Source organism: Ambystoma mexicanum, chromosome 12 (assembly GCF_040938575.1).
Source record: "Ambystoma mexicanum isolate Mex_15411 chromosome 12, UKY_AmexF1_1, whole genome shotgun sequence".
Lineage (NCBI taxonomy): Eukaryota > Metazoa > Chordata > Amphibia > Caudata > Ambystomatidae > Ambystoma > Ambystoma mexicanum.
The window spans coordinates 631,331,035-631,357,944 of NC_090936.1; the positions used below are offsets into that span (position 1 = coordinate 631,331,035).

At 46.9% G+C, this 26,910-nt stretch overlaps 1 protein-coding gene across 5 annotated transcripts in view; it reads right to left on the bottom strand.

Moving 5' to 3' along the window:
• CADPS2 (calcium dependent secretion activator 2) overlaps positions 1-26,910 on the bottom strand; it is a 2,822,196-nt gene that overhangs the window by 581,956 nt on the left and 2,213,330 nt on the right. For all 5 annotated transcript variants that reach the window (XM_069629098.1, XM_069629097.1, XM_069629096.1 and 2 more), the window contains one exon: positions 13,441-13,515. In XM_069629098.1, the coding sequence (XP_069485199.1) occupies positions 13,441-13,515 (75 nt within the window). The remainder of the gene's footprint in view (positions 1-13,440; positions 13,516-26,910) is intronic.

The following is a 26,910-nucleotide window of genomic DNA, read 5'->3' on the forward strand; positions in this document are numbered from 1 at the left end:
AGTGTTGGGGGGGGGCTGCTCCGGATCACCGGGCAGCACCCATGCTTATGTCGGGAACACCCGACACCGTTAGTATGGGTGGCGATCACGCTGCAAATCAAGGAGTGGGGGCCAGCCCACTCGCTCCCGGGAGCCTCACCCATGTCTGGGGACACCCAGCACACAATGGACCCGTCTCTGGGGGTATCCAGGCCGGGGTTGCGACAGCAGCCATGATCACATGGCCCTGGGATCACCCTGGGACGGCGTTGCCCAGCAGCGGGACCGTCCTCGAGCTGGGCGCCGTCTTTGGGCGCAGCGCATGCAGTGTGGCACCAGCATGGTGCTTCAAGAACGACACTGGAGCCTGGTGGTGGTCTGACTGACGAGCTGGAAGCAGCTCGTTCCTTTTATTAACTTGGTCACATGGGGAACCATGTGACCACAACAGACACACTGGGGGATACCATGTCCACCCTAAAGGGGTGCCATGCAACAGGGAGCAGGGGAGACCCCTGCAACATCTGTTCGGTATAATGTGGTTCATCATTTTTACTCTTGCTGTAAAAGCACATTCAACATTTTTTATTTGCTATTTTGGGGGATTACCAGGAGTTTGACTATGAGAGAAAGAGGGAGCATTGTGAGGAGGTTGAAGGAAAACTAGGCACAATCTGCATGCAACAATTGAAAGCTGAAGGGCGAACGTTGTGAAGGAGGGAAAACGATATTTGACACCATGTAGAGAGCATCAGTAGGAAAGTTGGAGGGAGGGAATCGTGTGCAGAGGATACCCAGAGGAGGAAGTGAGTAAAGATATATCCAGAGAAAAGCTACAGGGGCATATACAACTATGATACCTGAGGAGGTGAGAAGAGAACAGCTGACTGTACTAAAGAGAAAGAGAGAAAGAGAGAAACAAAGAGGAGAAAGAGAGAAAAAGACACACACACACACACACGCACACACACAAAAAGCAGGTATGAGACCGTGCAAGCCCACAGAGGGTTAGTGTGTGTGTGTGCGACAGGAGTTGTCAGAAGGGGGATGTTCAACGAAAGGTAGTGTTTCTTCTAGTGAAGACTAGTTTGCTTCATCTCATTCTCTTTGCTTGGCATGCCCCACAGCTTCTGAACCTATGCTTCTCCCCCTTCTTCTCTGAAAGAAACTTTGTTCACTGTGTGTTTTTTAACCATTATAGCCTATGAGACCTCATTAATTCTGTTGCGGTCTCTCAGACGGCGGAGATCCCACATTATTCCTGCTCACTGCTTATATCCTTTACTTCCTGATCACTCTGGTGGCTCAACTGCCTTGGTCAGTCACATCTTCTTGGTCATTTGGTCCTTTGTTACTACTACGAAGGGTCTCCAGAAACATTATGAAGGATGCATATAGGCATTTTGTTGAACAAATATGTGTAACCCTCTGGATAACTTCTTTCTATTTATAGAGCCCTTTACTCAGAAGTACCTAACATTTATTCAACTGAAGTTAAACAAATCTAGAGTGGTTGCACAGAGCTGAACATGGAACCACCACATGAGGTGTTGAGTATTTAACATGAACACTTGCCACACAAGTTGCCAAGCAGAACACTTTCTACCTGAGGCATGACGGAGCCAAGCAGAGCATTTGCCAGCCACATGGGGGCTTAGGGAGTGAATACAAACACGTGTGACACCGGCCCCCTTCAAAGGTCAGATTTTAAGGCACTTGGGTGAATTCCTGTCTGGTCCTGTAACATTAGAGAGGCACTGGGAGTGCCGCCAAGAGCCCTGAACTGATGTCCCTGCCTTCAAGGTAAGCCCCGTTGAACACTGCAACATCACAAAGAATTGCCGTTCAGAATTGGCAGCTCATTGTCACACCTCAAGCCTCCGTGAGACCTGCCTCCCACTATGCCTTCCTTCCATGAAAGTGGATTGGATTTGCTGGAAGAAAATGTAATGCCCCATGGGAGGCGGCAAGTGAAGCCAGCCCCCTTCAAAGGCCGACTTTTAAGGCCCACAGTTCACTTCCCTGTCAGGCCCTATAGCAGAGAGGCACCGGAGTGCCCAAGAGCCCTGTGCTGATGGCCCTGCCTACAAGGTAAGCCCCATTGGGCATTGCAACATCACAAAGAATTGCTGTTCAGAAATGGTTGCTCCATTTCACACCTCAAGCCTCCCTGAGGCCTGCCTCCCACTATGCCTGCCTTCCATGGAAGCAGATGGCAGTTGCTGGAAGAAAACAGAATGTCCCATGGGTGCTGGCAGGTGACACTGGCCCCCTTCAAAGGCCTGCTTTTAAGACTCTTCAGTTGAACGGCCGTCCATACTGATCTCCAAGCCACATACCCACCCCCAACTTCCATTCGCACCAACTACCGGGCTCAGATCTTCGAGTCAATGCCACCTGGATCCTGAATCCAAAACGGAAAGGTCAACTCCTATGCTAAAGGTATGCTAAAGGTAAGACCTATCCCATCTTCCCCTCCCGCTACAGCTAAAGCGAGGATAATTTCATATCCCTACCTGCTAAATCTACTCGCCTCTCCTGCACAGCATATCTTCCAACCCCTAACCCCAGCCCCTTCCTCCAGCCTGCACGCCTGATAGCACTTTGCCCTACTCTGAAACCACATGGGATTGAATGGCTCTCAGGCCCATACTAGGCCAACCCATGTTGCATTAGCAAGGAACAAACCCCTCCTGAGACTGTGACTCCCTCTTTAAGACTGTCACACATGCATAAGGCACCACCTCGCTGCCTACCGGCGATTTTTTGGCCTCATGACGAACCAACCTTCTACCAGAGCCATGCACCCAAGGTCCCTTTACCCAGACATAGCCACTTCATCTGTTGCCAATACACTTCGAGACCCACCACCGCCAATTCAGTAACATGCACTGATGTGAACTCTCCGCATGGCAGTATGAAAAGCTCCACAAGGCTGCCATAGAAACCCTGCTGCACAAACCTTAATGCAGTGCAGCTGAAGATCATTGTGGTCAGAAACAGTAGACTCTGTGCCCGGACCTCCTGCCCCCCGCCTATGAATGTGATGTATAGGGGGATGAAAAAAATAAAGTTGGCATTTTCGGCTATCGGAATTTGGAATGGCGCCTTGATGCCTATGGATATAGTGCGTTTTATAAAAGTAAAAATAAATAAATACAAGAGGTGATAGGGAAACTTGTGATAGTAGATGCAAAAAAAACATCTAACTACTTTGAGCAAATGCTCTTCCATTGATGACTCATCTTAGAAATATCCTCCTAGATGAAAATCTGGCTTTGAAAACTATTCTACTACCAGGGGGATTATTGTGGCTGTACTCTGTGTTATTGGCACCCATGACTCCAGATGTGGCATCATGTATGTTTTATGTAGTATTGACTGCACCCTATAACCCGAGTTCTGACAACTTTTCCCAGACTCAGAGGCTGAGTAACTGCAGAACTTTCAAAGGTTTCAAACATTGAGTGTGACGGGTAGGTGGATGGGCAGTTATGCTTCTGTTAGAGGAAAGAAAACAGGTGCTGGTAGAGATCAAGGAGAAGGTAGAACAGGGAGGAGGTAGTAACCTCTTGAATGGAGATAGGACAGAAGGAGACAGTGGTAATAAAAAGGACTGCAGAGGGAGTTGAACATTAGAGGGAGAGAGTGGAGAGAAGTAGCTTGTATTAGTTGTATACCCCAACGTGGTTGTAATAACATCAGGGGGTGAGAGGTGGCAAAAAGACATAGCAGGAAGGAATAACAATGGAGAAGTTGAGCTAGAGAGAATAGAAGCAGGACAGGTCCAGCTTCACAGTGGCACTTTCTTTTCTTTGCCCTTCCACAGAATGGATAAACATGTAAATACCATTGGGCGAGCGATTACTTTCAAGAAAATATAAGATCCTAAACTCCAGCACTGGATAGACTATACTTGTATTTCTTTTGCAGATTTCTATCAGAATTGGCTGGCCACTTATCAAAAAAGTGGGAGTGGCATCTCATATGCAAAAAGTCCACAGTTGGCAGCACAATAGTCCAACATGAACATGTATCATGAGAGCCCTCTTCAAAACCTAAAATAGTTACTGTAAGAAACCTGTGGGTATTCTCACTCCTGCTCACCTCGGAATCTCTGCGCAGGTAGCCAGGGAAAGGCCATCGCATTTGGATCCTGACCGTGGGGGCAGAGAAGTGAGAGAGGATCACCTGGCTGGAGGGTCCTTGAGGATTGGGGTGCCCTCGGGTGAGACATGGTATCCCCCTTTTCGCATTGATGATCAACCTAACCCTCCCCTGACCTTTATGGGCTATTTTAAGCCAGCTCCCACCATTTCTCCACATGTGACACTTTACAGTACTGACAGGAGGAGGAGGAGGAGGAGACATAGTAATGCACACTAGACCAGTCACCACTTTAGTACTGGGATGAGGAGTAGGCCTGCAAAGTTTAGTGAGGGTCAGGCATGTCCTCTTAATCATGGTCAGGCAAATCCAATTGGAAGTACACAGCTGTCAAAAGGTTGCAGTTGTATAAAGGGAGGCAGAATTGGCAGCAAGAAGATAAACAGGGAGGCCTGTGGGAAGGAGCCTAGCAGGGGACCCATGTTCAGAGGAGTCCGCAGTGGTGGGACCTGTGGAGTAGCCAGGAGTCTGGCACGAAGCCCAGGAAGCCTGCCCAGCCTAAGGTGAGTCTGTGGCAAAGAAACCAGTAGCTGGGGTTCGAAGTGAGAGCGGGAAGCTGTCCATGTCCAAAAGGAGGCAGCACAACAACCAGCGAGGTGAAGACAAGCCCCGAAGTACGAGCGGGCATGCAGCAGCTGACCCCTGACCCGGCGAGGTTGGGAGAAGCAAGAGAAGCCACTGCGGAACCACGTAGAAGACCAGTGAGTGTCAGGAGAGACACTACTAGGCAGCCGGGGGCGTTCCTGGCGGGTGGCGGAGAGGTAACACGTCACCGAACTGAAGAAAAAACATAGAAGCGCTAAATGCATATTGAATACCAAACCCAAATGGGAGCTTGAAATTGAGCATTTGTTAAACACCGAACTGAATGAAACTTGAAACAGAGCACATTGAATATTTAGTGAATACCGAATGGAACACATCTCGCAATCAAGCTTGTTGAATTTAAAATTAAGCACAGCTTTTTGGGAAAAGCAAGTAATCAAAGACAGCTAAAGGGGAAGTGCCCATATCACAGCAACACATAAGAAAAGGGCACCAGTGTGAGAGAGTGCCAGATAAAGGTGGAAAGAGTAAGACCACGACATAGTTCATGAAAGCGAGACTGAGCATACTGCAGACAAAAGAAATACTCGCCATTCGAGGCATGGTGGAAAATCAAATTTGCCGTCTATGTAAACACACGGAGAGCGTGGAAACGCTCAAGCACCTGGTGCTAACTTGTCCCTGCACCAAACAAAACAGAACCACTTACCTGTCACCGCTGATTACGAACCCCTTGATGGCCCAGGAAGACGATATGTGGAACAGACTAATCTCCGGAGAATCCACACGGTGGACGGTGGACATGGCGATCCTAGTCGAACTGGCTTTCACACAGATCAACGAGACCACCCCTCACTGAGGCCGCTTTCACGCAGCGAGCTTAGTGGACAAAACGCGCGACGACCTCTGTGTGGCCGACGTACCCCGCATCACTCACCTAGTTTGATCGGTGGAAAGCCTTTTTTAGAAGAACCCGGAAAGAAAGACTTTTCAAAAGAAAACTCAAGACATCTTTTTATAAAATTACAGGCTTGCCTGAAATACAAATCAATAAAAAAAATAAAAAATAAAAAGTGAACTTTACAGATAAATGCAGTACGGCAAGGCCAAAGACTGGTAGAAGTGTATGGAGGCTACCGAGGAGAAGCCAAAGAAGTGTGAATATTGTCCAGAAAGCTGAGAGGCCACCAAAGAGAGGGATCCTGCATGCATGACCTGTGATGGGTGGACCGTGTGGTTTGTCAACTGCACCTAGAGCAGTGAGCCCTGAACTGTGAGAACCAAGACTGGGCACTGCCAGTGGATGGATGAGGCAATCAAGGAACATGGTCAAGCTGACTTTACGTTGTGTGTTAATTCATTTTGTTTGAAAGACTGAAAGAAGTACACTTGGCAGAGCTGAAGTCTCGAGGAAGGGAGCCTTGAGATGTGAGGAGTTGTACTTGTTGTCTCGAGAAGAAACCTCAAGACCCCTTTTTCTTTGAACTGAGCTGCTTGGAACTTGCAGAAGGGAACCCTGAGAATTGTGTGGAACTGTACTACCTGTATTGGGAAAGAGGTAATTGTGAGGGGTTTTATCAAAAAGGGCAACCTGGAAAGGAGGAAGCAAAACATCTAATATTGATTATATATTATCCCAATTGATATATCCATGATGTAATAGATTTGAGATTGTTATTACACATCTGAATGACCATAACATATTGGTAGCCACAGTTGAACTGTTTGCCAAACCTCAAACCATGGAGCAGTTGCAGGGGCTTGTGGTTAGTAGTGGGGGTAATCAAATTAAACAATTCTGTCGTAATGGAGTGAATCTAACAAGGAAATTAGAGGCCATGGTTAATAATGGCAGGAAAAAGCATATCCTTGAAAAATACACTAGTGAAGCTTTTAATAAGTTCAATTAGGAAAGTGAAAAGCTGAAAAATCCTACAAAACGGCAGACTACCCATGTCCATGCCTTTAATGCTCTGGTATGGGAGCAGAAAAAAAAACATATGGCAGCCCTTGCACTAATACAGTGGCAGAAAACTGATAATGAAACCTATTGTAAAAATCAGAAGGATTTGATAAGAAGCTACAAAAACTGAATGCATAACCAGAAATTTCAAGTAATCAAACAAGACAGTGAAAAGATGTTGTCAGCCCTTACACAGAGTAACGCATCTCATTTTTGGTCCATTATTAATACAGACACATTCGATCAAATTGAACTGCAAAGCAATTCAATAGGAGAAGGTGAATGGTGGTTGCATAGGACAGAAATGTGTAATGGGGCACTAAGAACAATTATGAGTGGGGGTCATTATGGTCCCTGCAAGGTAGATTTTGATCAGTATGGCATTAGACACTTGATTACCAAAACATCTAATTCTAATGCATTAGGGCATAATGGACTCACAAATTCCATACCTAAGTCAAATGTTGATACCTGGTCTTTTGTGGTGTTGCACTGGTTTAATGACATTCTTAGTTCATGTTCTATGCCCAGTTCCTGGAGGGAATCCATAATTGTGCCAAATTCAAGAAGGGCAATCAGTCTGATTCTAATTATCAGCCGATTGCCCTTCAAGACTGTGATAGTAAAATCTTTTTAGCATTATTTCTTGACATTTTGGAGGCTTGGATCAAGGATAAGAATATCCTACCCAGAAACCAATGTGCATTTAGGAAGGACAAATCGACTACACTTAACAGGTTTATTTTGTCAGTGATTAACAATGGAACAGGGAACATGGTTAATGGATTGCCAAACCAAATGTATGTCACATAAATAGATTTCTCCAAGGCATTTGCTATTAGGAACCGACATTTGCTTTCCCTGCATCACTTCTAGCTATTCTGGACTACATACATAGCGGAAATTCAGTGAGGGTGAGACTTGATGCCTGAGGGATCTCTCTCAGGCAGTATCCCCACAAGGAAAGGACTCTGCCAGGGCTGTGTATTGACCCATGTCTATATAATGTGTGCCTGGCTGATTTGAATGAGGTTTTTGGAAAGCTGGTTGTCATATGCGGATGACGTAGCACTTTTGGATGGCTCGTCCATAGGGTTACAAAGGCTGCTGAGAGCCTTAAGTGAATATGCCTAAGTTAATGATTTTATCATTAATAAAAAAAGGAGTATTGTTTGTTTGTTTGTTTATTATTTATAGCGCGCACCAAACCCGAGGGTAACCGGGCGCGTTGTTCAAGGATACTTTAAACTTTACAGGTTACGCATGCTTACAAATGGTGGTTAAACATAGTAGAAATTACATAATGCAGGACAATAGAGTATACATTGTGCATAATATAAACATATAACATAATATATACAGGAAATATGCAGTAGGAAAATAGAGAGTATTTGGTTATGTACATAGTACGAATGTAGGACAGTAGTTATATTAGTGTAGGGCGGGACTATCGGTCATTTTCTTTGATCCAGTTGATACAGTTAGATCTGAAGAGGGCGTAGGATTGGGTAGATCTCAGGCCGGGCGGGAGGGAGTTCCAAAGCTGGGCAGCTTTGACCGGGAAGCTATTTCCTCCGTCCGTACTTAGTTTGAATGGGGGGATCACTAACTGGTTAGAGTATGCTTCTCTAGTGGGTCTAGTGGAGATTTTTCTGTTGAATCTAGCGGCTAGGTATTTGGGTGCTAGATGGTTGATACTTTTGAAAGTTAGAGAAGCTGTCTTGAGTTTGATTTTGTCCACTGTGGAGAGCCAGTTGGATTGTCTTCTAGCTTCTGAAATATGCTCCCTTCTTGGAATTCCTAAGGCTGCTCTAAGAGCATTGTTCTGTAGTGTTTGAATTTTTTGCAACGTATGTTTATTGGCTCCTAAGTATAGTGCGTTGCAGTAGTCCAATTTCGACAGCACTAATGCTCGAGCAAGGGTAAGGCAGTTGGCAGTGGATAGGTATGGTTTTGCGGCTCTAATCAGCTTGCAGGTATATGCGGTGCTGGATGCCATTGCGTTCACCTGTTTGGTTAGGGAGAGGTGGGAATCAAGGTAAAACCCTAATGTTTTTACTTCTTTTGCCACCTTGATAATATTGCCGTCTATGATGAAGGAGGAGTATTCTTCTTTTAATCTATTGATGTTTTGTTTGTTCCCCAGTATGATAAGTTCCGTTTTGTCATCATTCAGGCATAGCCCGTGGGTGGCCATCCATGCCTGAATGATGAGATAAATCTTGTTCACCAAGGCCAAATCTTGTTCATAATCCCCTGAAAGTGGTATGAGAATCTGAGTGTCATCCGCATAGTTAGTGTAGGTAACACCCAGATCATCTAGATCATCGAACAATGGCTTTGTGAAGATGTTGTACATAGTGGGGGAGACACAAGAACCTTGTGGGACTCCACATGTGATGGATACAGGGTCAGCAGCAGCAGAAGTAGAGAAGACTCTCATAGTTCTACCGGTTAGGAATGATTTGATCCATGCGATGGCATGTGTGGAGAAATGGGCAGCTGTTTCTAGGTGGGTGCAGAGCACATCATGATCCACCAGGTCGAAGGCTGCAGAGAGGTCCAGTAAGAGGAGTAGGGCCATCTTTCCAGAGTCTCTCAGCTCATCAACCTGAGTTTTAAGATCGATGAGCGCGGTTTCAGTTCCGTGCTGGGGTCTGAAGCCTGATTGTCTTGTGCCTAAAAGGTGGTGCAGCTCCAGATGTTTTTGGATTTGTAGGTAGGCTACCCTGTCTAGGATTTTTAATAGGAAGGGTACCGTTGTGATAGGCCTGTAGTTAGTCGGGATGGATGGGTCCAGTGATTGTTTTTTTAGGAGGGGGAGGACCCAGGATTGCTTGAGGTTATCTGGTATTGTGCCTGAAGCAAAGGAGGCATTAATAAGCTTAGAAATGAATGGGGAGAGGTCTCTGGCCGCTTCCTTTATTAGTTGGGCTGGGCATGGGTCGCCTCGGCAATTGGATGGCTTGAGTGAAAGTATTATCTTTTCAGTCTCGAGTATAGTTACTTTCGAGAAGTTAAATTTATAGTCTAGTTTAGTGCTGGTTGGTGGTTTGCCTCTTGGGTTAGTTGAGGGTGGGATATTCTGTTTCTTTATCTCAATTTTTGTTTGGAGTGTGGCAATTTTGTCATTTAGCGCTTTTTGGATGTTCGAGCACCATATTTTATTTTTGTCGCAATTATCTTGGACAGGAATGGGGTTTTCTAATTCCTTTAGTATAAGGAATAGTTCTTTCGTTCCAGATTTGGCCTGCAGTATTCGGTTGTTAAAGTTTTCTCTTTTTGCTTTCTTTATTTCATTTTTGTAGATCTTGGAGGCATTGATGAGTGTAATTTTGTTTGTCTCTGTTGGGGTTAGTCGCCAAGCAGATTCGCATTTACGTTTTTCAAGTCTTAGAGATTTAAGGTGAGGAGTAAACCAGGTGTTTAGGTGAGCTCTGGGCTTGCTCTTTCTCAGTTTCAGTGGGGCAATAGTATCTAGAGCAGTAGCCATAGAAGAGTTGAATTCATTTACTAGTGATGAGGTGTCCAATGAGTCAGGTTGAGAGTTTAATCTAGGGAGGATGAGTGGTAGCAGTTTTTCTGTAGTTATAAGTTTTTTGTTTCTGGTTGGCAAGGGGGGAGCCAGAACATTTTCAATAGGTAGGGCCAAGTTAACATTTAGGAGGAAAGTTATCAGTGCATGATCAGTCCAGATTTGTGGGGTGATATCGACAATCGTTGTATTGCAGTTATAGTCAGCAACCCAGTCAAGTATACGGCCTTTTTCGTGTGTGGGTTGTAGGATTTTTTGGGAGAAGCCTAGTTCTGAGATGACATTAGTGATATTAGTTGCTTGCAGGTCTTTAGGGTCATTGTAGCCTAGGTTTAGGTCTCCCAGAAGGATAGCGTGGGATGAAGTTTTTAGGTTGTTTGAGAGGATTGTGGAAATGTCCTCCTCGAACGTGCCAATAGGGCCAGGTGGTCTATAGATAAGGTGAATAGTAATAGTTTGAGAGGGAGATGCGAGGAGTTTAGCAGTTAATGATTCGCAGGAGTTAGTTGTTGAACTTGAGTCAATTTTTAGGGTGAGATTATTTTTAGCAATAATAGCTAGGCCACCTCCTCGAGAGTTGACTCTGTCTTCTCTAAGTATGGTGTAATTATGGGGTAAGGCAAGCATTAGGGCAGGTCCTGCAGCTTTGTGCAGCCAAGTTTCTGTTATGGCGAAGATGTCATAGTCTCCTATTTGAATGAGATCCGCAATTTCAGTAGCGTGTGCTATTAGTGACCTGGCATTAATAAGGGCGCACTTCAGTTGGATGTTCGGCTTTACTGTGGCCTGGGTAGCATTACTTTTCTTTTTTGGTATGCTATTGTTGGTGTTGGGCTGCTTATCATTATGTTTGTTAGCATCAAAAAGAGAATTAAAAGGGCATTTTGGACCATCAACAAAACAAGGATTGAGTTCAAGGAGAGTGTTACATACATGGGTTTCAACTTGCATAAACTCTTGAATAAATCACTCATTTTGAACAACATTGAAAATAAAATTGATCAATTGGCCTTTCAGATGAAACGTCTTCAGAAGAAATTATGCACATTTTCTATCAAACCTCTAATTCTTTTTTATGCAGGTACGGTCAGATATAAGATTATGTATGGCATGGAGATAGATTGTGCTGCATACAAAATTGCATGGGAGCAATTAGAGGGTAGACTTTGGAAGAAAGTTGTGGGACTTCCATCTTCTCTCCCTATGGCCTCACTATGATTTGAATTTTGATGGCTATCACTCCAGTAGTGGTTTATTTGGCAGATATTGTCTTCGGTGGGTGAAATCTTGTCACCTACACAAAACTCTCTTTGTGAGAATCTGCTTGTTTGTTTGAAGGGAAATGTTACGCCATTTTTGAATATAATGTTATCCCTGGCTGATAGACTTTTAACTGACGTAGGTAAAGGCAGTTCAGACTTGGTGGGTAACCCATTGAGTATGAGAAAGGTATTGAAGGAGAGGGATTGGATTGTCACTATCACTCTAACAAGAGGATATAAACTACACTAAACCTTTTTGATAATTGATAAACCGCTTGGCCATTTACCAAACTACCTTCGTCAATATTCGTGTTCTTATACAAGAAATCAGTTCTTAAGATTCCGACTGAACATTTTGCCGACTGGGGAAGTAATATATGCCCGAAGAGAACAAAAGGACAAGGGCTATAACATCTGCCCTCATATTTTTGTAGGAACGTCAGAAACACTTGGGCTAATATTGGTGGAATGCCCAACACTGGTATTACTTAGAACAAAATACTTAGGCCGCTTTTTTTGTACTGAAAATTAATTTGTAAACTTGGATGATTTGTAGAACCGCATGTCTGCGGGCTCCAAATTATTTTTAAAACATGCAATTATACAAATGTTGAGAGATTTAGGTTCATTCAGGTGTTAGCTATGGCATGTATTTTAGTATATTTGATGGCGTTATTTATTTCTTTGTAGGTGGATGTGCTGTGATTTCGGATTTATTGTTTGCAATATTTGTAATAATTGTGTAAATGTAATATTTGTGTGTAAGATCATATTTTTGTTCAAATTCACAACAAAAAGAAAACAATTATGAGTCTTTTGTGGAACTTTCTTGAACTTAGGGAAGGGGAGCTGAAACAGAAGCTAAGAGTTGGAAGAAGCTTGGAAATGTATGTTGATCACTATTTCTTTGATTATTGATATTCCTACACATTGTTTAGCTCTAGTTGTGAGGGCAAGGATAGGTTTTGGACACAGAGACTTTTAACTCTTTGACTCAGACTTTTCTTAGTTTCCGTCAGGTAGGGAAATCCCACCTTAGTATAGGGCAGGTTAGGCCTTCTAGAGTCCTGACATTTCAGTTAATAAATGACTTTGTTTTGAATCTGTTGCCTGTGTGGTACTTCATGAATCCTTCACATTACAGACTACAAACAATTGGCTAACGTGACTGTCATTTTAACCTCCTGGCTGTCAAGAATGTGGCAGTTAACTTCTCCAAATACCAATACCAAGTGATCTCTATACAAACATTTAACCCAAACTAGAGGGGGGGGGCATAACCAAGCACTCAATAACCAGAAAAAAAGGGGAAAATATCCTGTACAGTAGTCGAGAGTCTACTACAAAATACGGAGCTGAGGTGGGTGTACAGCTTGTGTATGGGAGAGAAGCGGTTGAACATACTGAAGTGAATGTACACCCCATGCATAGGAGAGGTGCTCGCATGTGTATGCATATCTTGTGCATGGGAGAAGTGCTGTTGCACACATAAATCGGAGGTGAGTGTGCAGCCACCGCTTGGACGAAGTTTGGTTGCACGCATTTAACTGAGATGGGTGCACAGCTCTTTCAGGGGAAATGTATACCTGGAATGGATGGGGATGTACATCTCGTCCATAGGAGAAGCGTGGCTACTTAGTACACGTGTGTGTCACTATCAGTAAAGATGTTTGGGGCTGAATAGCTCAAGATAACATTTTCGAATGTTTCTAGAACATTTCTAGAATGTTCAGTTATTCAGTCAGATGTGAACACGTGCATTCTGAAAAGGTATCACATATTTCTATTTTTTGCAGGAATACATGTTTGCAATCATTTTCAGAATAAATATTTTTTTACTTATAGGGTTGCAATAATTCATGTTATGTTTCACTGATTGCAATTGTGTTTCAAAGAAAATTGCTTTTTCATGGCATAAACATTAATACACTGAAGACAAAAAAACAAAAGCTGAAAAGCATCTTTCTCAGCTGTGTGCATAACTTTACCTTTGATACAAGAAGCGAAATAATGTCCTTAACAGTTGTGTCAATCAAGTCATCTATTTTGGAGTGGTACTGTTGCTGTATTGAGGGGGAAAGCGAAAGAAAAAAATTACTAAACAGTTTAACAAAGTCACCTACACACCATGGTTGCAAAACTCACAGATCACCCTTTAAAATTATGTATGTGGGCAGAATGAAAACAAAACATTGAACATGATCCACCCAATCACCACGTTTGTGCATTCTAGACCCGGAATGTTCCCATGCACACTGCTGAGTTAAGCAGCTAATGGGGTTATTATTCAGCTGAATCGAGTCTCTTTTCTCTTATTCAGGCAAAGGAATGTGCAGGCCGCTTTTGTCTTCTCCTCTATAATTAAGGTGGCCGTGTATTTTTCTAAAGGGCCAGTTGAGCTGAACAAACAAAGGGACTAGAAAAAGGTTTAATTAATAGAGCATTTCATGTCTGACAACTTGTATTCATCTGTTACTCTAAACGTGCTTCAGAAATAAAAACGAGCTCCCATCTGCTAGCTAGGCCTCATGCAAACGGTCCAACACTAAACCGCGGCGAGGGCAACATTAAACGTTAATCAACAAAGCTGAATGCATGTGAACACGTTACTGGTCCCAAAAGAGCCTCTCAGGCAGCCCTTTATCGGTCGCTGCCATTTTTACAGCGCTAAGCCAAAAAGGGTGTATTTTAGTTCCTATTTATTCAGACCAAACCTGAAACGTTTCCCTTCCCTTGTATCACGTTTCCAATGAGCAGTAACGGAGAGTCACTGAACTGGGTGAGATACAGAGGCATCTTCTATCTAAATTAGGAAACATTTGCTTGATGTCAGCTATTTTCTCCCAGACAAGATTAAATAAAGTAACCTCTCCAGGCCAAGGCACCTTAGAATTTGACAGTGCCTCAAAGGGGTGTGGTTGTTTGCAGGCATAAACAGTGGTCTCGCTTTACAGTTACAATTTGAGGGGCATACTCGAATGTAACATTTTTAAGCATCGTCTGTAATTGTGACATTTATGCGTCTTAGAATGGTGTAACTGATCAACGAAAATCCGGTTTATTATACACAAAACCAGCAAGGACTGGAGAAGGCACGAAAACAACAGTTAATCAACAGCACAGAAGGTCGAGGAAAACAGACACAAGTGCACTAACAGTTCGAGGCAAGGACTGAAGTCCTGAACCCAAAGCTCTACTATGTGTGACAATCCGTATTCGGGTTGCGCTCAGCCACGCCGATGTACCACAATCACTTACAGGTCAAACGGTTACAGTTACACCTCCTGAAGGATGCTACCATATGTTGGCCCTCCTGGGCAGCGATCACTTGACTTGCCATCCAGCGCCACTGTATTCCTTCCCCTTCAGTCCGTGGCCACTTTTCAGGCAGCACTGATAACGAGTTTTCTGACAAGTGCAGTGTGGCACCTATGGTTGGACAGCCGTCTTGGCTTGGTGTCCGTCCTCAGGAACCACCTTCCATGAATCTGATTTAAGATGTATAGAGGGTTTGCTGGCTCCACCCGTATCCGATATATGGCTCCCAAATAGCCTATGACTATTATCAATCTACTTTCTAAGTGTCCTGGGGTCTTGAGGTTTGGTCACTCTCATACTTGGGGCTCTAGTGCACGAGGCCCTCATCTGTGATAGGCTTGCTGCTTCCTAGTTCTGGTATCACTGGCTTAGCCATGCACCTCTCAGACTATGTCTCACTTGTTAGCCCTCTGGCTTGGCCAATGTTGGTAGCTCTCACTGGACCTACCTGTCCACCACCCCCCCCTTTCTCTCACCCGCATCCAATGATGTCTACTTTCTCTTGTTCTCATCCTGATCCTTCACTCCTTCAATACCTTCCTTTCCCCCACTCTCTCGCTCTGTGCATGATACCACACTGTCTCCTTGTCTCCAAACTCCCGCATGCTAGCATTGCTCCAGACCCCATGTACACATTTGTCTTGCCAGTAACTGAGGCTTTGAGAGCAGCACTGGGTAAACTTGTATTTGGTTATTTGTATTTGGTTATTACCATGGTTGTGGTTTTATTGGGTGAGGGACACATGCCCCACCTGAAGGGGCCCCTGAGGGACCCTCGAATGTGGAAACAAGGCACAGTCACCACACACGAACTGATACACCAGACACGAGGTTGTATTCCCAAAAGCTAGGCTTTATTGCAAAGTAAATAATCTCATTTGGCCAACTGGCCTCATGCCCCGCGAGGTGTGTCTAACAGACCTCGGGAGACGCAAGAGAGCGAGACACAAACATCAGTTACATATATACAAAACTAACCTCTTACAATCAGTAGTGTCACATCAAAAACCGCCCGTTGCACATCTCCTTTGAACTGAGCATGATGATTGACAATCGTGACGAGTATGACACCTCAAACATTTGATTTAGCAACAGTTTGCAATTTTGTAAGGCTGCAGACATAAGTCTTTGTTGAAAAGAACAGAATGCTTCTGTTCTCGCTAGCAAGCTGCATGTGGGGGGGGAGAGCCACATTCCAGGCCTTCCTATCTCCTAGTTTCTATTTGGGTCCTGGGGGTCAACTCGCTCTCCAGGACTCTAGAGGGCTCGAGAAGGGGGGCCACAAAGAAGAACATAATTCAAGCAATTTAATGTTCGTTCTGAGTATTTTCACTGTGTTTTCGGGACACACTGGCACCTGTGGGCTGATTAGGATGCCTCGGTACCCTCTTTCAAGGATAGCGCATGGGAGGAGACCGGGTATTTCAATCAGGGTTGCTACGTTAAGTTTCAGCATATTTCCCTTGGCCTTGCATTGCACACTGGTAAAGCAGAATATCATGTCAGCGAAGCATTTAGAACAGAAAGCAATAAGCAAACGTTAGAGAAAACAAGATGGCGATTTCTGTCACCTTAAAATGGCCGCACTTCGGTCAAGCTTATGATTATGTATTACTAGCACTAAGAGCATGAGACGGTTGGTCTTCGGCCAACATAGTACATTCCTCATGAACGAGGGGTGTCCGTTTTTCTGGATCGACAAACCCTCCTTTTGGCCGTATGCCAAACGTCTCATCCGTACATTGCATCCTCTTCCGGCCACGTATCTGTTTCAGATTCTGATTCTGAATCAGACTCTGAATGTTGCATATTTTCAGTTTCCTCCGCATTGTCACCTATGTCAATGGACATGAATTCTTTGACTGTCTTTGTCTCTTCTCTACCAAGGATACTTGATCTACTAGTACTCTTTTTCTCTATCATCTGTACACATCCTTCACTAATTTCGGTGCATATCAAAGGTAGGCAGTGTATGCAACAACAACATGTCATGAATATCCCTAGTACTGCCATCAGAAGCGCAAATAGTTTCAATTCCCATGAATATAATAATTCCCTCAACCAGGAACTTATATCCCAACCCCCATCTTGGGTATGGAGTTCAGAACTTAATACATGTAATTTTCTTATTGCCTCGAAAATCGTGGGAGAGGAGTCGTTTACAAATACACAGCACTCTTATCCCACGATTTTGCAAACACCACCACGATCAACCAGGATTACATCAAGAGCCATTCTGTTTTGCAGTGTCATCAATCTAACCCCTTTCTCCTCCAACGTCATGTTGTATAATATATCTGTTGTTCCGTTTATTGTTTTTTATAAGATTCTGGATAATCGTCGAATATTATAGAAGTTTATGGCCTAGGTCTAGATAGTTTGGCTATGTCTGTTGTTTCTAAGAAAAACACTCCTGGGAACAGTAGTTCTAAATAGCATGTACCTCCCCAGTTTCTAGGTAACAAAGGATACGCTTTATCTCCACATATAAAATATACCAGGTCACCTACATGCACTGGCTCTACTTCCCTACTAATAATCGCTGTATTTATACATCTAGTGAATGTCCCTACAAAATAGGAGCCCTTCTTTTTTTTTTTGAAAATCGATTTTATTAGGTTTCCTTTGTGCATTACGTGATTACATTATTACATTGCATTTATTAATGTAAGTTAACATACAGAAAAAAACAAACGCAACACACCCCTTACCCCTCCCTCCTTTTCCCTCCCCCCACCCCCCTTCAGTTCGAGCGTTCATAGCATAGGTAGTTACTTGCGCAACGGGCTCTCTTAGTGATAGAGGCGTCAGTGCATTGTGCGTGTGGCACGTCAAAGTCATGCTGATCAAACGGGTTCGGTTCACAACCGGGTCCTTGGGCCATGGTCCCGTGTCCTTGGGGAGGAGGGGGATCCCTCAGCTCAACCACCAGGTCCTAGACCACTCGGCCGTATTTGTCAAAAAAGGGGAGCCAGATTTCCTCGATGTTGGACTTGGACTCATCAAGCAGGTGTGTGAGGAACTCCATGTCGTAGATGGCTCTTACTTTGGTCACCCAGGTTTTTTCCCCTGGAATTTTCGGGTGTTTCCATTTCTGTGCCAGGCAGCATCTAGCTGCTACCAGCATCACCTGGAGCATGTGGTCTTGAGTGCTATCCCGGTCCTCCCCGTTGCTAATCCCGAAAAGGAGGAGCCAAGGACAGGAAGCCCGTTCGATCCCATCCACCCCTTTAATCCAGGCCCGCACCTTGTCCCAGTATTTCTGGACCACTGGGCATCCCCACCACATGTGGATATAGTCACCTCTTTCTGTCTTGCATTTCCAACAGTGTGGGTCATATCCTGGCCGCATTCTAGCTATCCTTTGCGGGGGGTAGTGCCATCTGTGTAGTATCTTGAGGGCCTGATGGCGATATTGGAGGGAGTATGTGGACCGATTAGCCCGTCTACACATCTCTGTCCATCTCTCGTCATCGATTTCCTCGCCTAGGTCCCTACCCCATTGCGTGCGTGCCGGTGGTGGGTCTCGGGGGATAGAGAATTGAAAGAGCTTGTATAGGCGAGAGATTATCCCCTTGGAACCCTTTGCGGTCAAAAGGAGCTTTTCAAAGTCTGTGAGTTCCCTCCTGAGGGTATCGCCCCACGATGGCTCGGTGAGGACACCCTTGAGCTGAAGATAACGAAACGGGGAAAGCGTACCTATTCCCAGGGCTTCCTCGAGGTCCTTCAGGGGGAGGAAGGAGCCCCCCACCCACAATTGGCCGGTCCTACTAAGGCCCGCCTCGAACCACGTCTGGTAAACTGCTGGTTCTGCTATTTTGGCCAGGAAAGGGGGGGCCCATATACAGCTCAAGGGGGAGGGCCATGTCGTGAGCCATCTGTAGTAACCTCCCTCTCTCCATAGAGACCACAATACTTTCAGGATCGGGTGGTTCAAGACGGTTCTGGGGATCGTACTCCTTGGGACCCAGAGCCATTCCTCTAGTGTGACGGGCGCCAGGGGCCTATTATCCATGGCTACCCACTGTTTTTTCGTTCCCGGTGTGAAGTGATCAACCAGGATCCTCAACTGGGATGCCCTATAGTACGTCTCGAGGTCGGGGTAGCCCACCCCCCCATCCTCCTTGGTCCTAGTCAATACCTCATACGAAATCCTGTGTTTTTTGCCCTGCCAGAGGAATCTAAGGAGGATTCGTTTTGTTTCATCAAAAAAGGCCTTAGGGACCTGCACCGGGAGCATTTGGAAGAGAAACAGGAATTTTGGGAGAATCACCATTTTTATGAGATTAAGGCGTGCCATCCATGAGAGACCCGTTCCTGCCCACCTTTCTATGTCTCTCCTGATTGCTGACCAGAGGGGGGGAAGTTGGCCCCATACAGGTCTTCAAGGTTACGTGTGATTTGGACTCCCAAGTAACGGAACCCCTCATCGTTCCGCTTGAAGGGGAGGCCCTCCACAAAGGCCACCTCTGTGTCCGGCAGGTTCCCACCCATAAATGCCACCGATTTGTCCAGGTTGACTTTGTACCCCGATAGTTCTCCATACCTTGTGAGGCCCTGCAGTAGCCGAGGGATTGTATGGGACGGTCTGGTAACGTAGAGCAGGGCGTCGTCCGCAAAGAGGCAGATTTTGCAGTGCATATCCCCCATCTGCACACCACTGATGGCCATGTCATTGCGGATCGAGATTGCCCACGGTTCCATCACCAATGCGTAGATTAACGGGGACAGGGGGCATCCCTGCCTCGTACCACGTTCAAGGGGGAATTCTCTAGATTCAATCCCATTTGCCACTACTCTGGCCGAAGGGGAGGAGTAGAGCGCGGATATCCATCCCAACCACCTTGGCCCCATCCCCACCGACATGAGAACCTCCCTCATGAAAGCCCAACTGACCCTGTCAAAGGCCTTCTCCGCGTCGAGAGCCAGTAGGAGTGTGCCTTCGTTTCTGGCCTCGGTTGTGGCTAGTATATGAAGTGTTTTCCTTAGATTATCAGAACCCTGTCTATTAAGGACGAATCCCGCCTGGTCTGGATGTATCAGGCGTGGGAGGGAATTTTCCAGTCTGGAGGCCAGGATCCTAGCAAAAATCTTGGCGTCTACGTTGAGAAGTGAGATGGGTCTGTAGGACCCACAGACCGCCCGGTCCTTACCAGGTTTGGGTATGACAGTGATGAGGGCCTGTAAGAAAGTCGGTGGGATTGTGTCGTTGCCCCTAATTTGATTAAACAATTTAGTCAGGGGCTTCACTAGGGTGGATTGGGTCTGTTTATAAAAATCTGCTGTGTAGCCGTCAAGGCCTGGAGCCTTTCCGGCCTTCAGTCTCTTAATGGCTCCCTCCACCTCCTCCTCTAGGATTTCCCCCTCGAGGGCCTCTAAGTCTTGGTCTTTCAGTTTGGGGAGGGGATGTTCTGCCAGGTAGGAGGCAATATCTTCCTGTGATTCACCCACTTGCCTGGAATAGAGTTTGCTGTAGTAATCAGCAAAACATTCCGTCACTTCCTGCCGGTTTCCATGAATTCTGCCTTCCTCGTCGGCTAGCTGGGTAATCCCTCTCTCCGCTCTACACCCCCTCGACCTCTGTGCCAGTAGAGTACCTACCCTGTCGCCCTGTTCATAGTATCTCTGTCTGGTATATCGCATCCTCTTAACCACCTCACCTATGAGAACCGTGTGGAGCTCCTGTCTTTTGCCCTGCATCTCGTCCAATAGTGCCCTCCGGTCCACCCCCGGGACGCCCAGTCTGGCCCGCAGGATCTGTAACTCCGCTCGGAGTCTGCTCTCGATCAGGCCCCTTTCCCTTTTACGCCTCGAGCCCTCCGCTATGAGGAGACCTCTGAAGGTGGCTTTCCCCGCTTCCCATACCGTGGACATGTCCGTCTCCCCGGTGTCGTTTATCTCGAAGTAGGCCAGCATTTCTTGTTTCATGAAATCACGGAATACTGGATCCCTAAGGAGCGTGTCGTTACTTCGCCATCGAGCCGATCTCGGGGCGATGGGCAGGGACCAGTTAGCTACAAGTAGTTCGTGGTCCGACCACGTTATGGTCTCGACCTTTGGTTGGGTTACCGCCCCATCCCCCTCCTCTGAGGCCAGCAGAAGGTCGATTCTGGTGTAGGTGCAGTGTGGGGGAGAAAAGAATGTGTAACCACCCTGGGCCGGGTACGCCTTGCGCCAAACGTCTACCCAGTAGTGAGCCCTCAGGAGGTTTTGCAAAGCCAGGTTGTCCTTAGTGATCCCCTTGGGTGTCCCACCTCTAGCGGACCACCAATCCAGTTGGGGGTCGGCTATGAGATTAAAATCCCCACCGAGAATCATGGCCCCCTCAGCCCATTCATTCATGACGCCAAAGATCCGTGTGAGGAACTCTACTTGACCCGAGTTGGGTGCGTATACAGTGGCAAAAGTGACTCGTTGCCCCTCGCAAAGCCCCTTAACGCCTAGGAATCGACCCCCAAATCCTCTCTTGGTTTCCACCCCCGTGAGTTGGAGAGCCCTTCCCAGGAGAATGCCCACCCCCTCCTTCTTGGAGGTCGGATGTGAGGCCCAGTAATTGCTGCCGATATCTTTCCCCTTGATTCTGGACTCTCTCCCACGCTTGTAATGTGTTTCCTGTAGGAATAGGACCGTCAGGTGTTGTTTACGGAACATATTACCCGTGAGGGACCTTTTATTTTGAGAGTTTAGACCCTTGACATTCAACGTGCCCACCTTCCCTTCAATCATTGTCATCATTCCGGGCGTGCATTTTGAACCCCTCGTGGTGATTGAATTTTAGAGCCCATTGCCAAGCGTATTCCTGTGGTTTGAACTGAATTTCCCCCTGAACCCCTCTAACTGCCCCGTTGTCCCTCCTACCCCCTTCCCCCTTATTCCAAACCCCCCTCCCTGTGCCCTCCCCTCCCCCCGCCCCTCCCTTGAAACATAAGGCGTCTGTCCACTTTCCCCAACATATGTTGGGGTTGGTCAACGAACCACCAAGGACTCTAACCCCAGCCCCGGGGTTTTCGTGTGTTTGGAGAGTCCCAGATCGCAAACTTGATTCAGGTCGGCCCCTTCAGGCCTTCGGTAGACATGGCCGAGATAGAATTCTGGGACCCGGAGTCTCCCCCCCGGCCACCAACCCATAACCCGAACCTCAGACATGGGGCAACACAAATAAACAGTTAACTTTTTAACCAAAACGCTCTGCCGTCCCATAGTCCAGCGGGCTAAACACAGCGCCGCCGCGGCGTCCATTCAAGGCAGTTCGTGGGCCCAGGGCCTCCATCGCCCGCACCCTGAATCATCTCTCACCTCGTGATTTTCTCCACCTCCAACCGAACGCTATTATCATGAATTTGGGTGGTCTTCCAGGTTCGTCGACGGGTGTCTGGTTTTCCGAAACTTTCGGGCCCCCTTGACCTTAGATTTCCCGCTGTGATTTCCTAGTCTGTCGGGGCCCCTGGGGGGGTCCCGTGGTCCTCCCTCCTGGGCGCCCGAGTGGCCCGCCTGGTCGCTCACCAGATCCTCCGTGGCTCTCCGTATGTCTTCCTCCGACACCAGGTGGTGTTTCTCACCTAGCCACTCAAACTCCAGGTAGAAGGGGTGCCCCCACCGATATCGAACCCCTTTTCCCTGCAACCATCTTGTAAGTGTGCCACATTTCCTCCTCATTGACAGGGTTAGGGCCGATAGATCTTGAAAGATGGATACCTTCGAGTCGCCGTACTGTATGATGCCAAGATGTCTCGCCTTCTCCAGGATTCTGACCTTGTCCCTGTAGTAGTGCAGCCGAACCAGGACCGAGCGTGGGCCTCTGCCTCCCCCCCCTGCTCGGTGCACCCTGTCGAAGTTGATCGTCCCCACGCCCTCTGTTCCCAGGGCGATCCTCACGATGTCGTGCACTTTGCCTTCGAGACCTTGTGTGGACTCGCCCTCGGATTCCACCAGGCCAAAGATTCGAAGGTTGTTCCTCCTCTCCCTGTTCTCCATGTCATCAACCTTAAGCCGAAGCTCTTCTTCACGCCTTTCCATGTCTCAGAGTCTCATGTCCATTTGGGTTTCGAGGAGTGTTACTGAGAGTTGATTATTTTCGACACCCTCCACGCGGTCTTCTAGGGTGGTGACTTTGGTGGTGAGGTCGGCCAGTTTGGCCCCCATGTCTGTCCTCATCCCTCGTATCTCCTCCAGAATCGTTTGGATGTTGTTCTGGATAGCCCCCAGGTCTGGGGGTGGGGGAGTGGGGCTGCCGGTGGCCATGGCACTTTCTTTGGCAACAAACTGGTATTTCTGCAGGTTTTCTTTCCAGTGCATGGAGGGTTCGTGCCGGCCACTTATCAGCGGGCGCCGCCTTTTCGTCGGCTGGGGAGCCGGGAAGGGGTGATTGAGTTGGTCCCTGGGGGGTCCCCAAGGTCTTACAACGCTGTCGGTGTGTTCCACGCAGTCGTTGGTGTCCTTGGTGCCCTTATTCCGGCCCCGTCGTTGCTCCACGGGTGAGTGGGTGGCCCTCAACAGATCGAGTTCTGAGGCCGTGGAGGGGGCTGGTGGACTTGGGCCTCCCTGTGACCGGGTGCGTCTCGTTAGGCGTGGGGCCCCTGAGCACCGCGGGCCGTCTGTTGTGATGGTGGGGGGGCGTGCTCCCGCGTCGGCCCCCCTGCTGTACCGTAGCTCCCAAGACCGGCGGATGGTCCTCTCCAGGTCGGGCCGGGCCGGGTATCAGAAGCGCCGGGCGCGGAGCGCCTGGGCGCAGAGGGCCGCCCCGGCGTGTGCTCCCTGGGCGGGCGGACGACTTTCCTCGGGTCGGGGCCCTGGGTCAAGCGGTGGGCCGTGGAAGATGTCCAGGGGAGGAAGCGCCGTGGCCCTCCTTCTCGGGCCTATTCGTGGGCGGCGCGGCTCGCGCTGCTTCCTGCGTTGCTCCGCGCCAGTTCGTGGGGGAGGGGCAGCTGATGCCGCCTCGGTCCGTGTAACTCCGCACAGGAGCGTCGGATCGGGACCAGAGTTGGGTCCAGGTGGGGGCTACAGGCTCCAACGTCTTTTGGTGGGGGTCGCGTAGCGCATGGGACCCTCGTTCCGCCGGTAAATCGCAGTTCACCCGGGGCTGGGTGCGGAGCTCGACGTTCAGGCGTCCATCCTGCCCGCGCCCCCTGGTGGCCTCGAGCCCTTCTTTTTTAAACAAAGGAACAGAACGTGGGCTGTAGTTTACTGTGTAAGAGGGGGGCACCGCATCTTTATTTCCTTCTGATCTTATGAGAAATACGATCACAGATGACTTTTCTGGTGGAGAAAGTCTATCTTGTGGCATTGGTTTGGGCGTAGCTTTTGGTGTTATCATCCGTGCTTTATGAAATATTGAGCAACCTATGGGTCTCATAATGATTTCTTCAAATTCATTCATGTTTGTGCTATTTAATTGACCCGTTTCACTTTTATTCCATTTTTCATAATACAATGTACTAATGTCCGTGGCTGCACGTACCAACCTATTCCTTTGCCACCATGCTGTGGCAAATGAGCACACACCCAACAGTTGTTCTTTTTCAAAATTGAATGTGTCATGTTCATAATTTGCAGTAATGTATTATTTTCCATAACCCTCTCTATGTCTCTCTTGCGTTGGGGAAAGATTGTAAGTAATTACATAAACAGGGCTTTCGGCGGTGGAGATGTTCCTAATTGGTAAGAGAATTTCTAAAGGGTGTATCTCCTCTAAATACTACAGTACCAGTGCTTTTATTACTGGGGCCATTATGCTAATTATGCACATGATTATCGTCAAGGTCAGCATACAATTCTTTCGGTAGCTGGTTTTATGCAATCTTTCAGTTTCTATGTTTGATTCGTTATCAGCATTGTCGGCAATGGTGCAGCAGGGGACAAAAGCTATTTCTGGAATCTTCTCTCACGGTCCTTCTTCTTCAGCGATTCTCGTCGTGGATATCTCTCCTCGCGGCACTCGTCTGAATGTCAATGAATTCGATAAATGCGAACTGTCTATTCTGCCAGTTCTCAGCAGCCTGGATTGCTTACACGTTGGGCAAGATCTCTTATGCGTTAGTATACTGCTTAAAGAACTTCAGAGGAGTTATCAATTGCCTTTTGTACCATGTGCGCCCCACTTGTCCGCTCAGGTTCAGGACACATGGAGTTAATATTAGCACCGAGGAGTCTTGCTTCTGGGCTGTGTGACTTGCACAACCCTCACGTTGCTCTCCTCTAGGCCTCCGGTTCCTACTTCATTTGAGAATAGAAAACAGAGGCAACAAAAGATTGATGAAACGAAGATTTGATTACTCCTTTTTCCGACTTCGTAGATTGTACCGCCTTGCTCCTGGTACTGTGTGATCAACGAATAGTGCGGGTGCACTTCCGGACTCAAGCTTGGAGTCAGCGTGGGGCGCAATGACAGATGATGATGGGCACCCAGGCGATAATGCAGGCTGCGGCGCAACAGAGGATGGTGGGCGCCACAGAGGTATTCGCTTGGTGTCGGCCAGCAGTGATGCAGAATCAGCTGGACAATGTTGGGGCATTCTTTGCCCTTCCTCTTTTATGGCAATCTCATCAGGCTTTGTTTCAGAATCAGGCATTGTCAGGAGTATCAAATAGGGACCACGCCAACTGGGTGCCAACAATGTTTTTCGTTCAAAATTTTTAAGCAGCACCCAGTCACCTGGTTCCAGTGTGTGTCCTGGGCCAGCATATCTGATCGGTATCACCTCCTGCACCTGCTGATGAATCAAACGCAATTCTTGAATCAGGAGATTACAATAAATGCTGAGCACTGGGTATTCAACTTAGTTCAGTTTCTTCGGCTGAGGTGCACACCAATCATTCGCCGGTCTCCCCATGACTATCTCATATGGGGAGAGCCCAGTTCTCGCCTGCACAGATGTTCGCATGCATAATAGTGCTATTGGTAACACATCTACCCAACTTAACTTGCTTCCTGCACATATCTTGCTAATCTTAGATTTCAGGATTCCGTTGTGGCGTTCAATAAGACCGGTCGACATCGGATGTCTCGAACAATGGAATCGCTTATTGATCTGGAGACCTGCACAAATCTGTAGTACTACTGCACCTACAAAATGCAGACCATTAGCTGACCATATGACACGGGGCAGGCCAAAACGGGAGAATTATTCCTTTAACATCACTTTCGCCGTGCTTATAGCAGTGCAGTCTTTCAATGGATATGCTTCCACCCATTTGCTGAATACACTTATAACCACTAGGACATACTTCAAGTTTTGGCATCCCTCCATTTCTATGAAATCAAAATGGATCACCTCAAATGGCATAGAGGGAAGGCCAAAACTGCCTGTTGGAGTCACCGTTCCCTTCCCCACATTGTGTTGTAGGGACGTGATAAAATTCTCTACCAACCTCTCGGCATTCTTTATTATGAGTGGATTTTCCCAAACTGTGGATAGATGTTGAATTATTTTCTTTGCACAGATATGAGTGGGGCTGTGAGCCATTATGACCATTGCATTTACATAGGCATTTGGCAACATCCAATTCCCGCTCTTCTTGTCCACCCAACAACCCTCCAGATCTAATTCAGCAGAGCCCTCAGCCCACCCTTGGATTTCATCAACAGTGGTTTCCGCCTGCATCTCTTTGACAGTAGCATAGCAATTCCATTCTCTATCATGCAGCGCACCTCTTCAGACTGTACTGTAAACATCTTTGTACTCATATCATTGACCGTTTGTTTTGCAATTCTGTCTGCAAACGGGTTTCCCTCTCCCACTTTACATGTTACCTTTTTGTGTGCCTCGCATTTCATTATTGCTAGGTGCTTTGGACACATGAGTGCAAACAGCAATCGTACAATCAAAGGGCCATGTTGGATTCTAGCCCCATGTGATATTAGGAAACCTCTCTCAGACCAGAGTCGTCCAAAGTTATGAACCATGCCAAAGGCGTACTGACTGTCAGTATATATATTCACGCTCAGATTCTCAGCTATCTCACAAGCTCTGGTTAATGCAATTATTTCTGTCGCTTGTGCAGAGTTGTAAGGGATTCTTTTGCTCTCCACAATACCCTTTAAGGTGGTGATGGCATATGCGGCAGTTGAAGTGCCGTCAGGTAATTTAAAGCAGGAACCGTCACAAAACAGTTCTCCATCTGGTTCTTTTAGTGGGGTATCA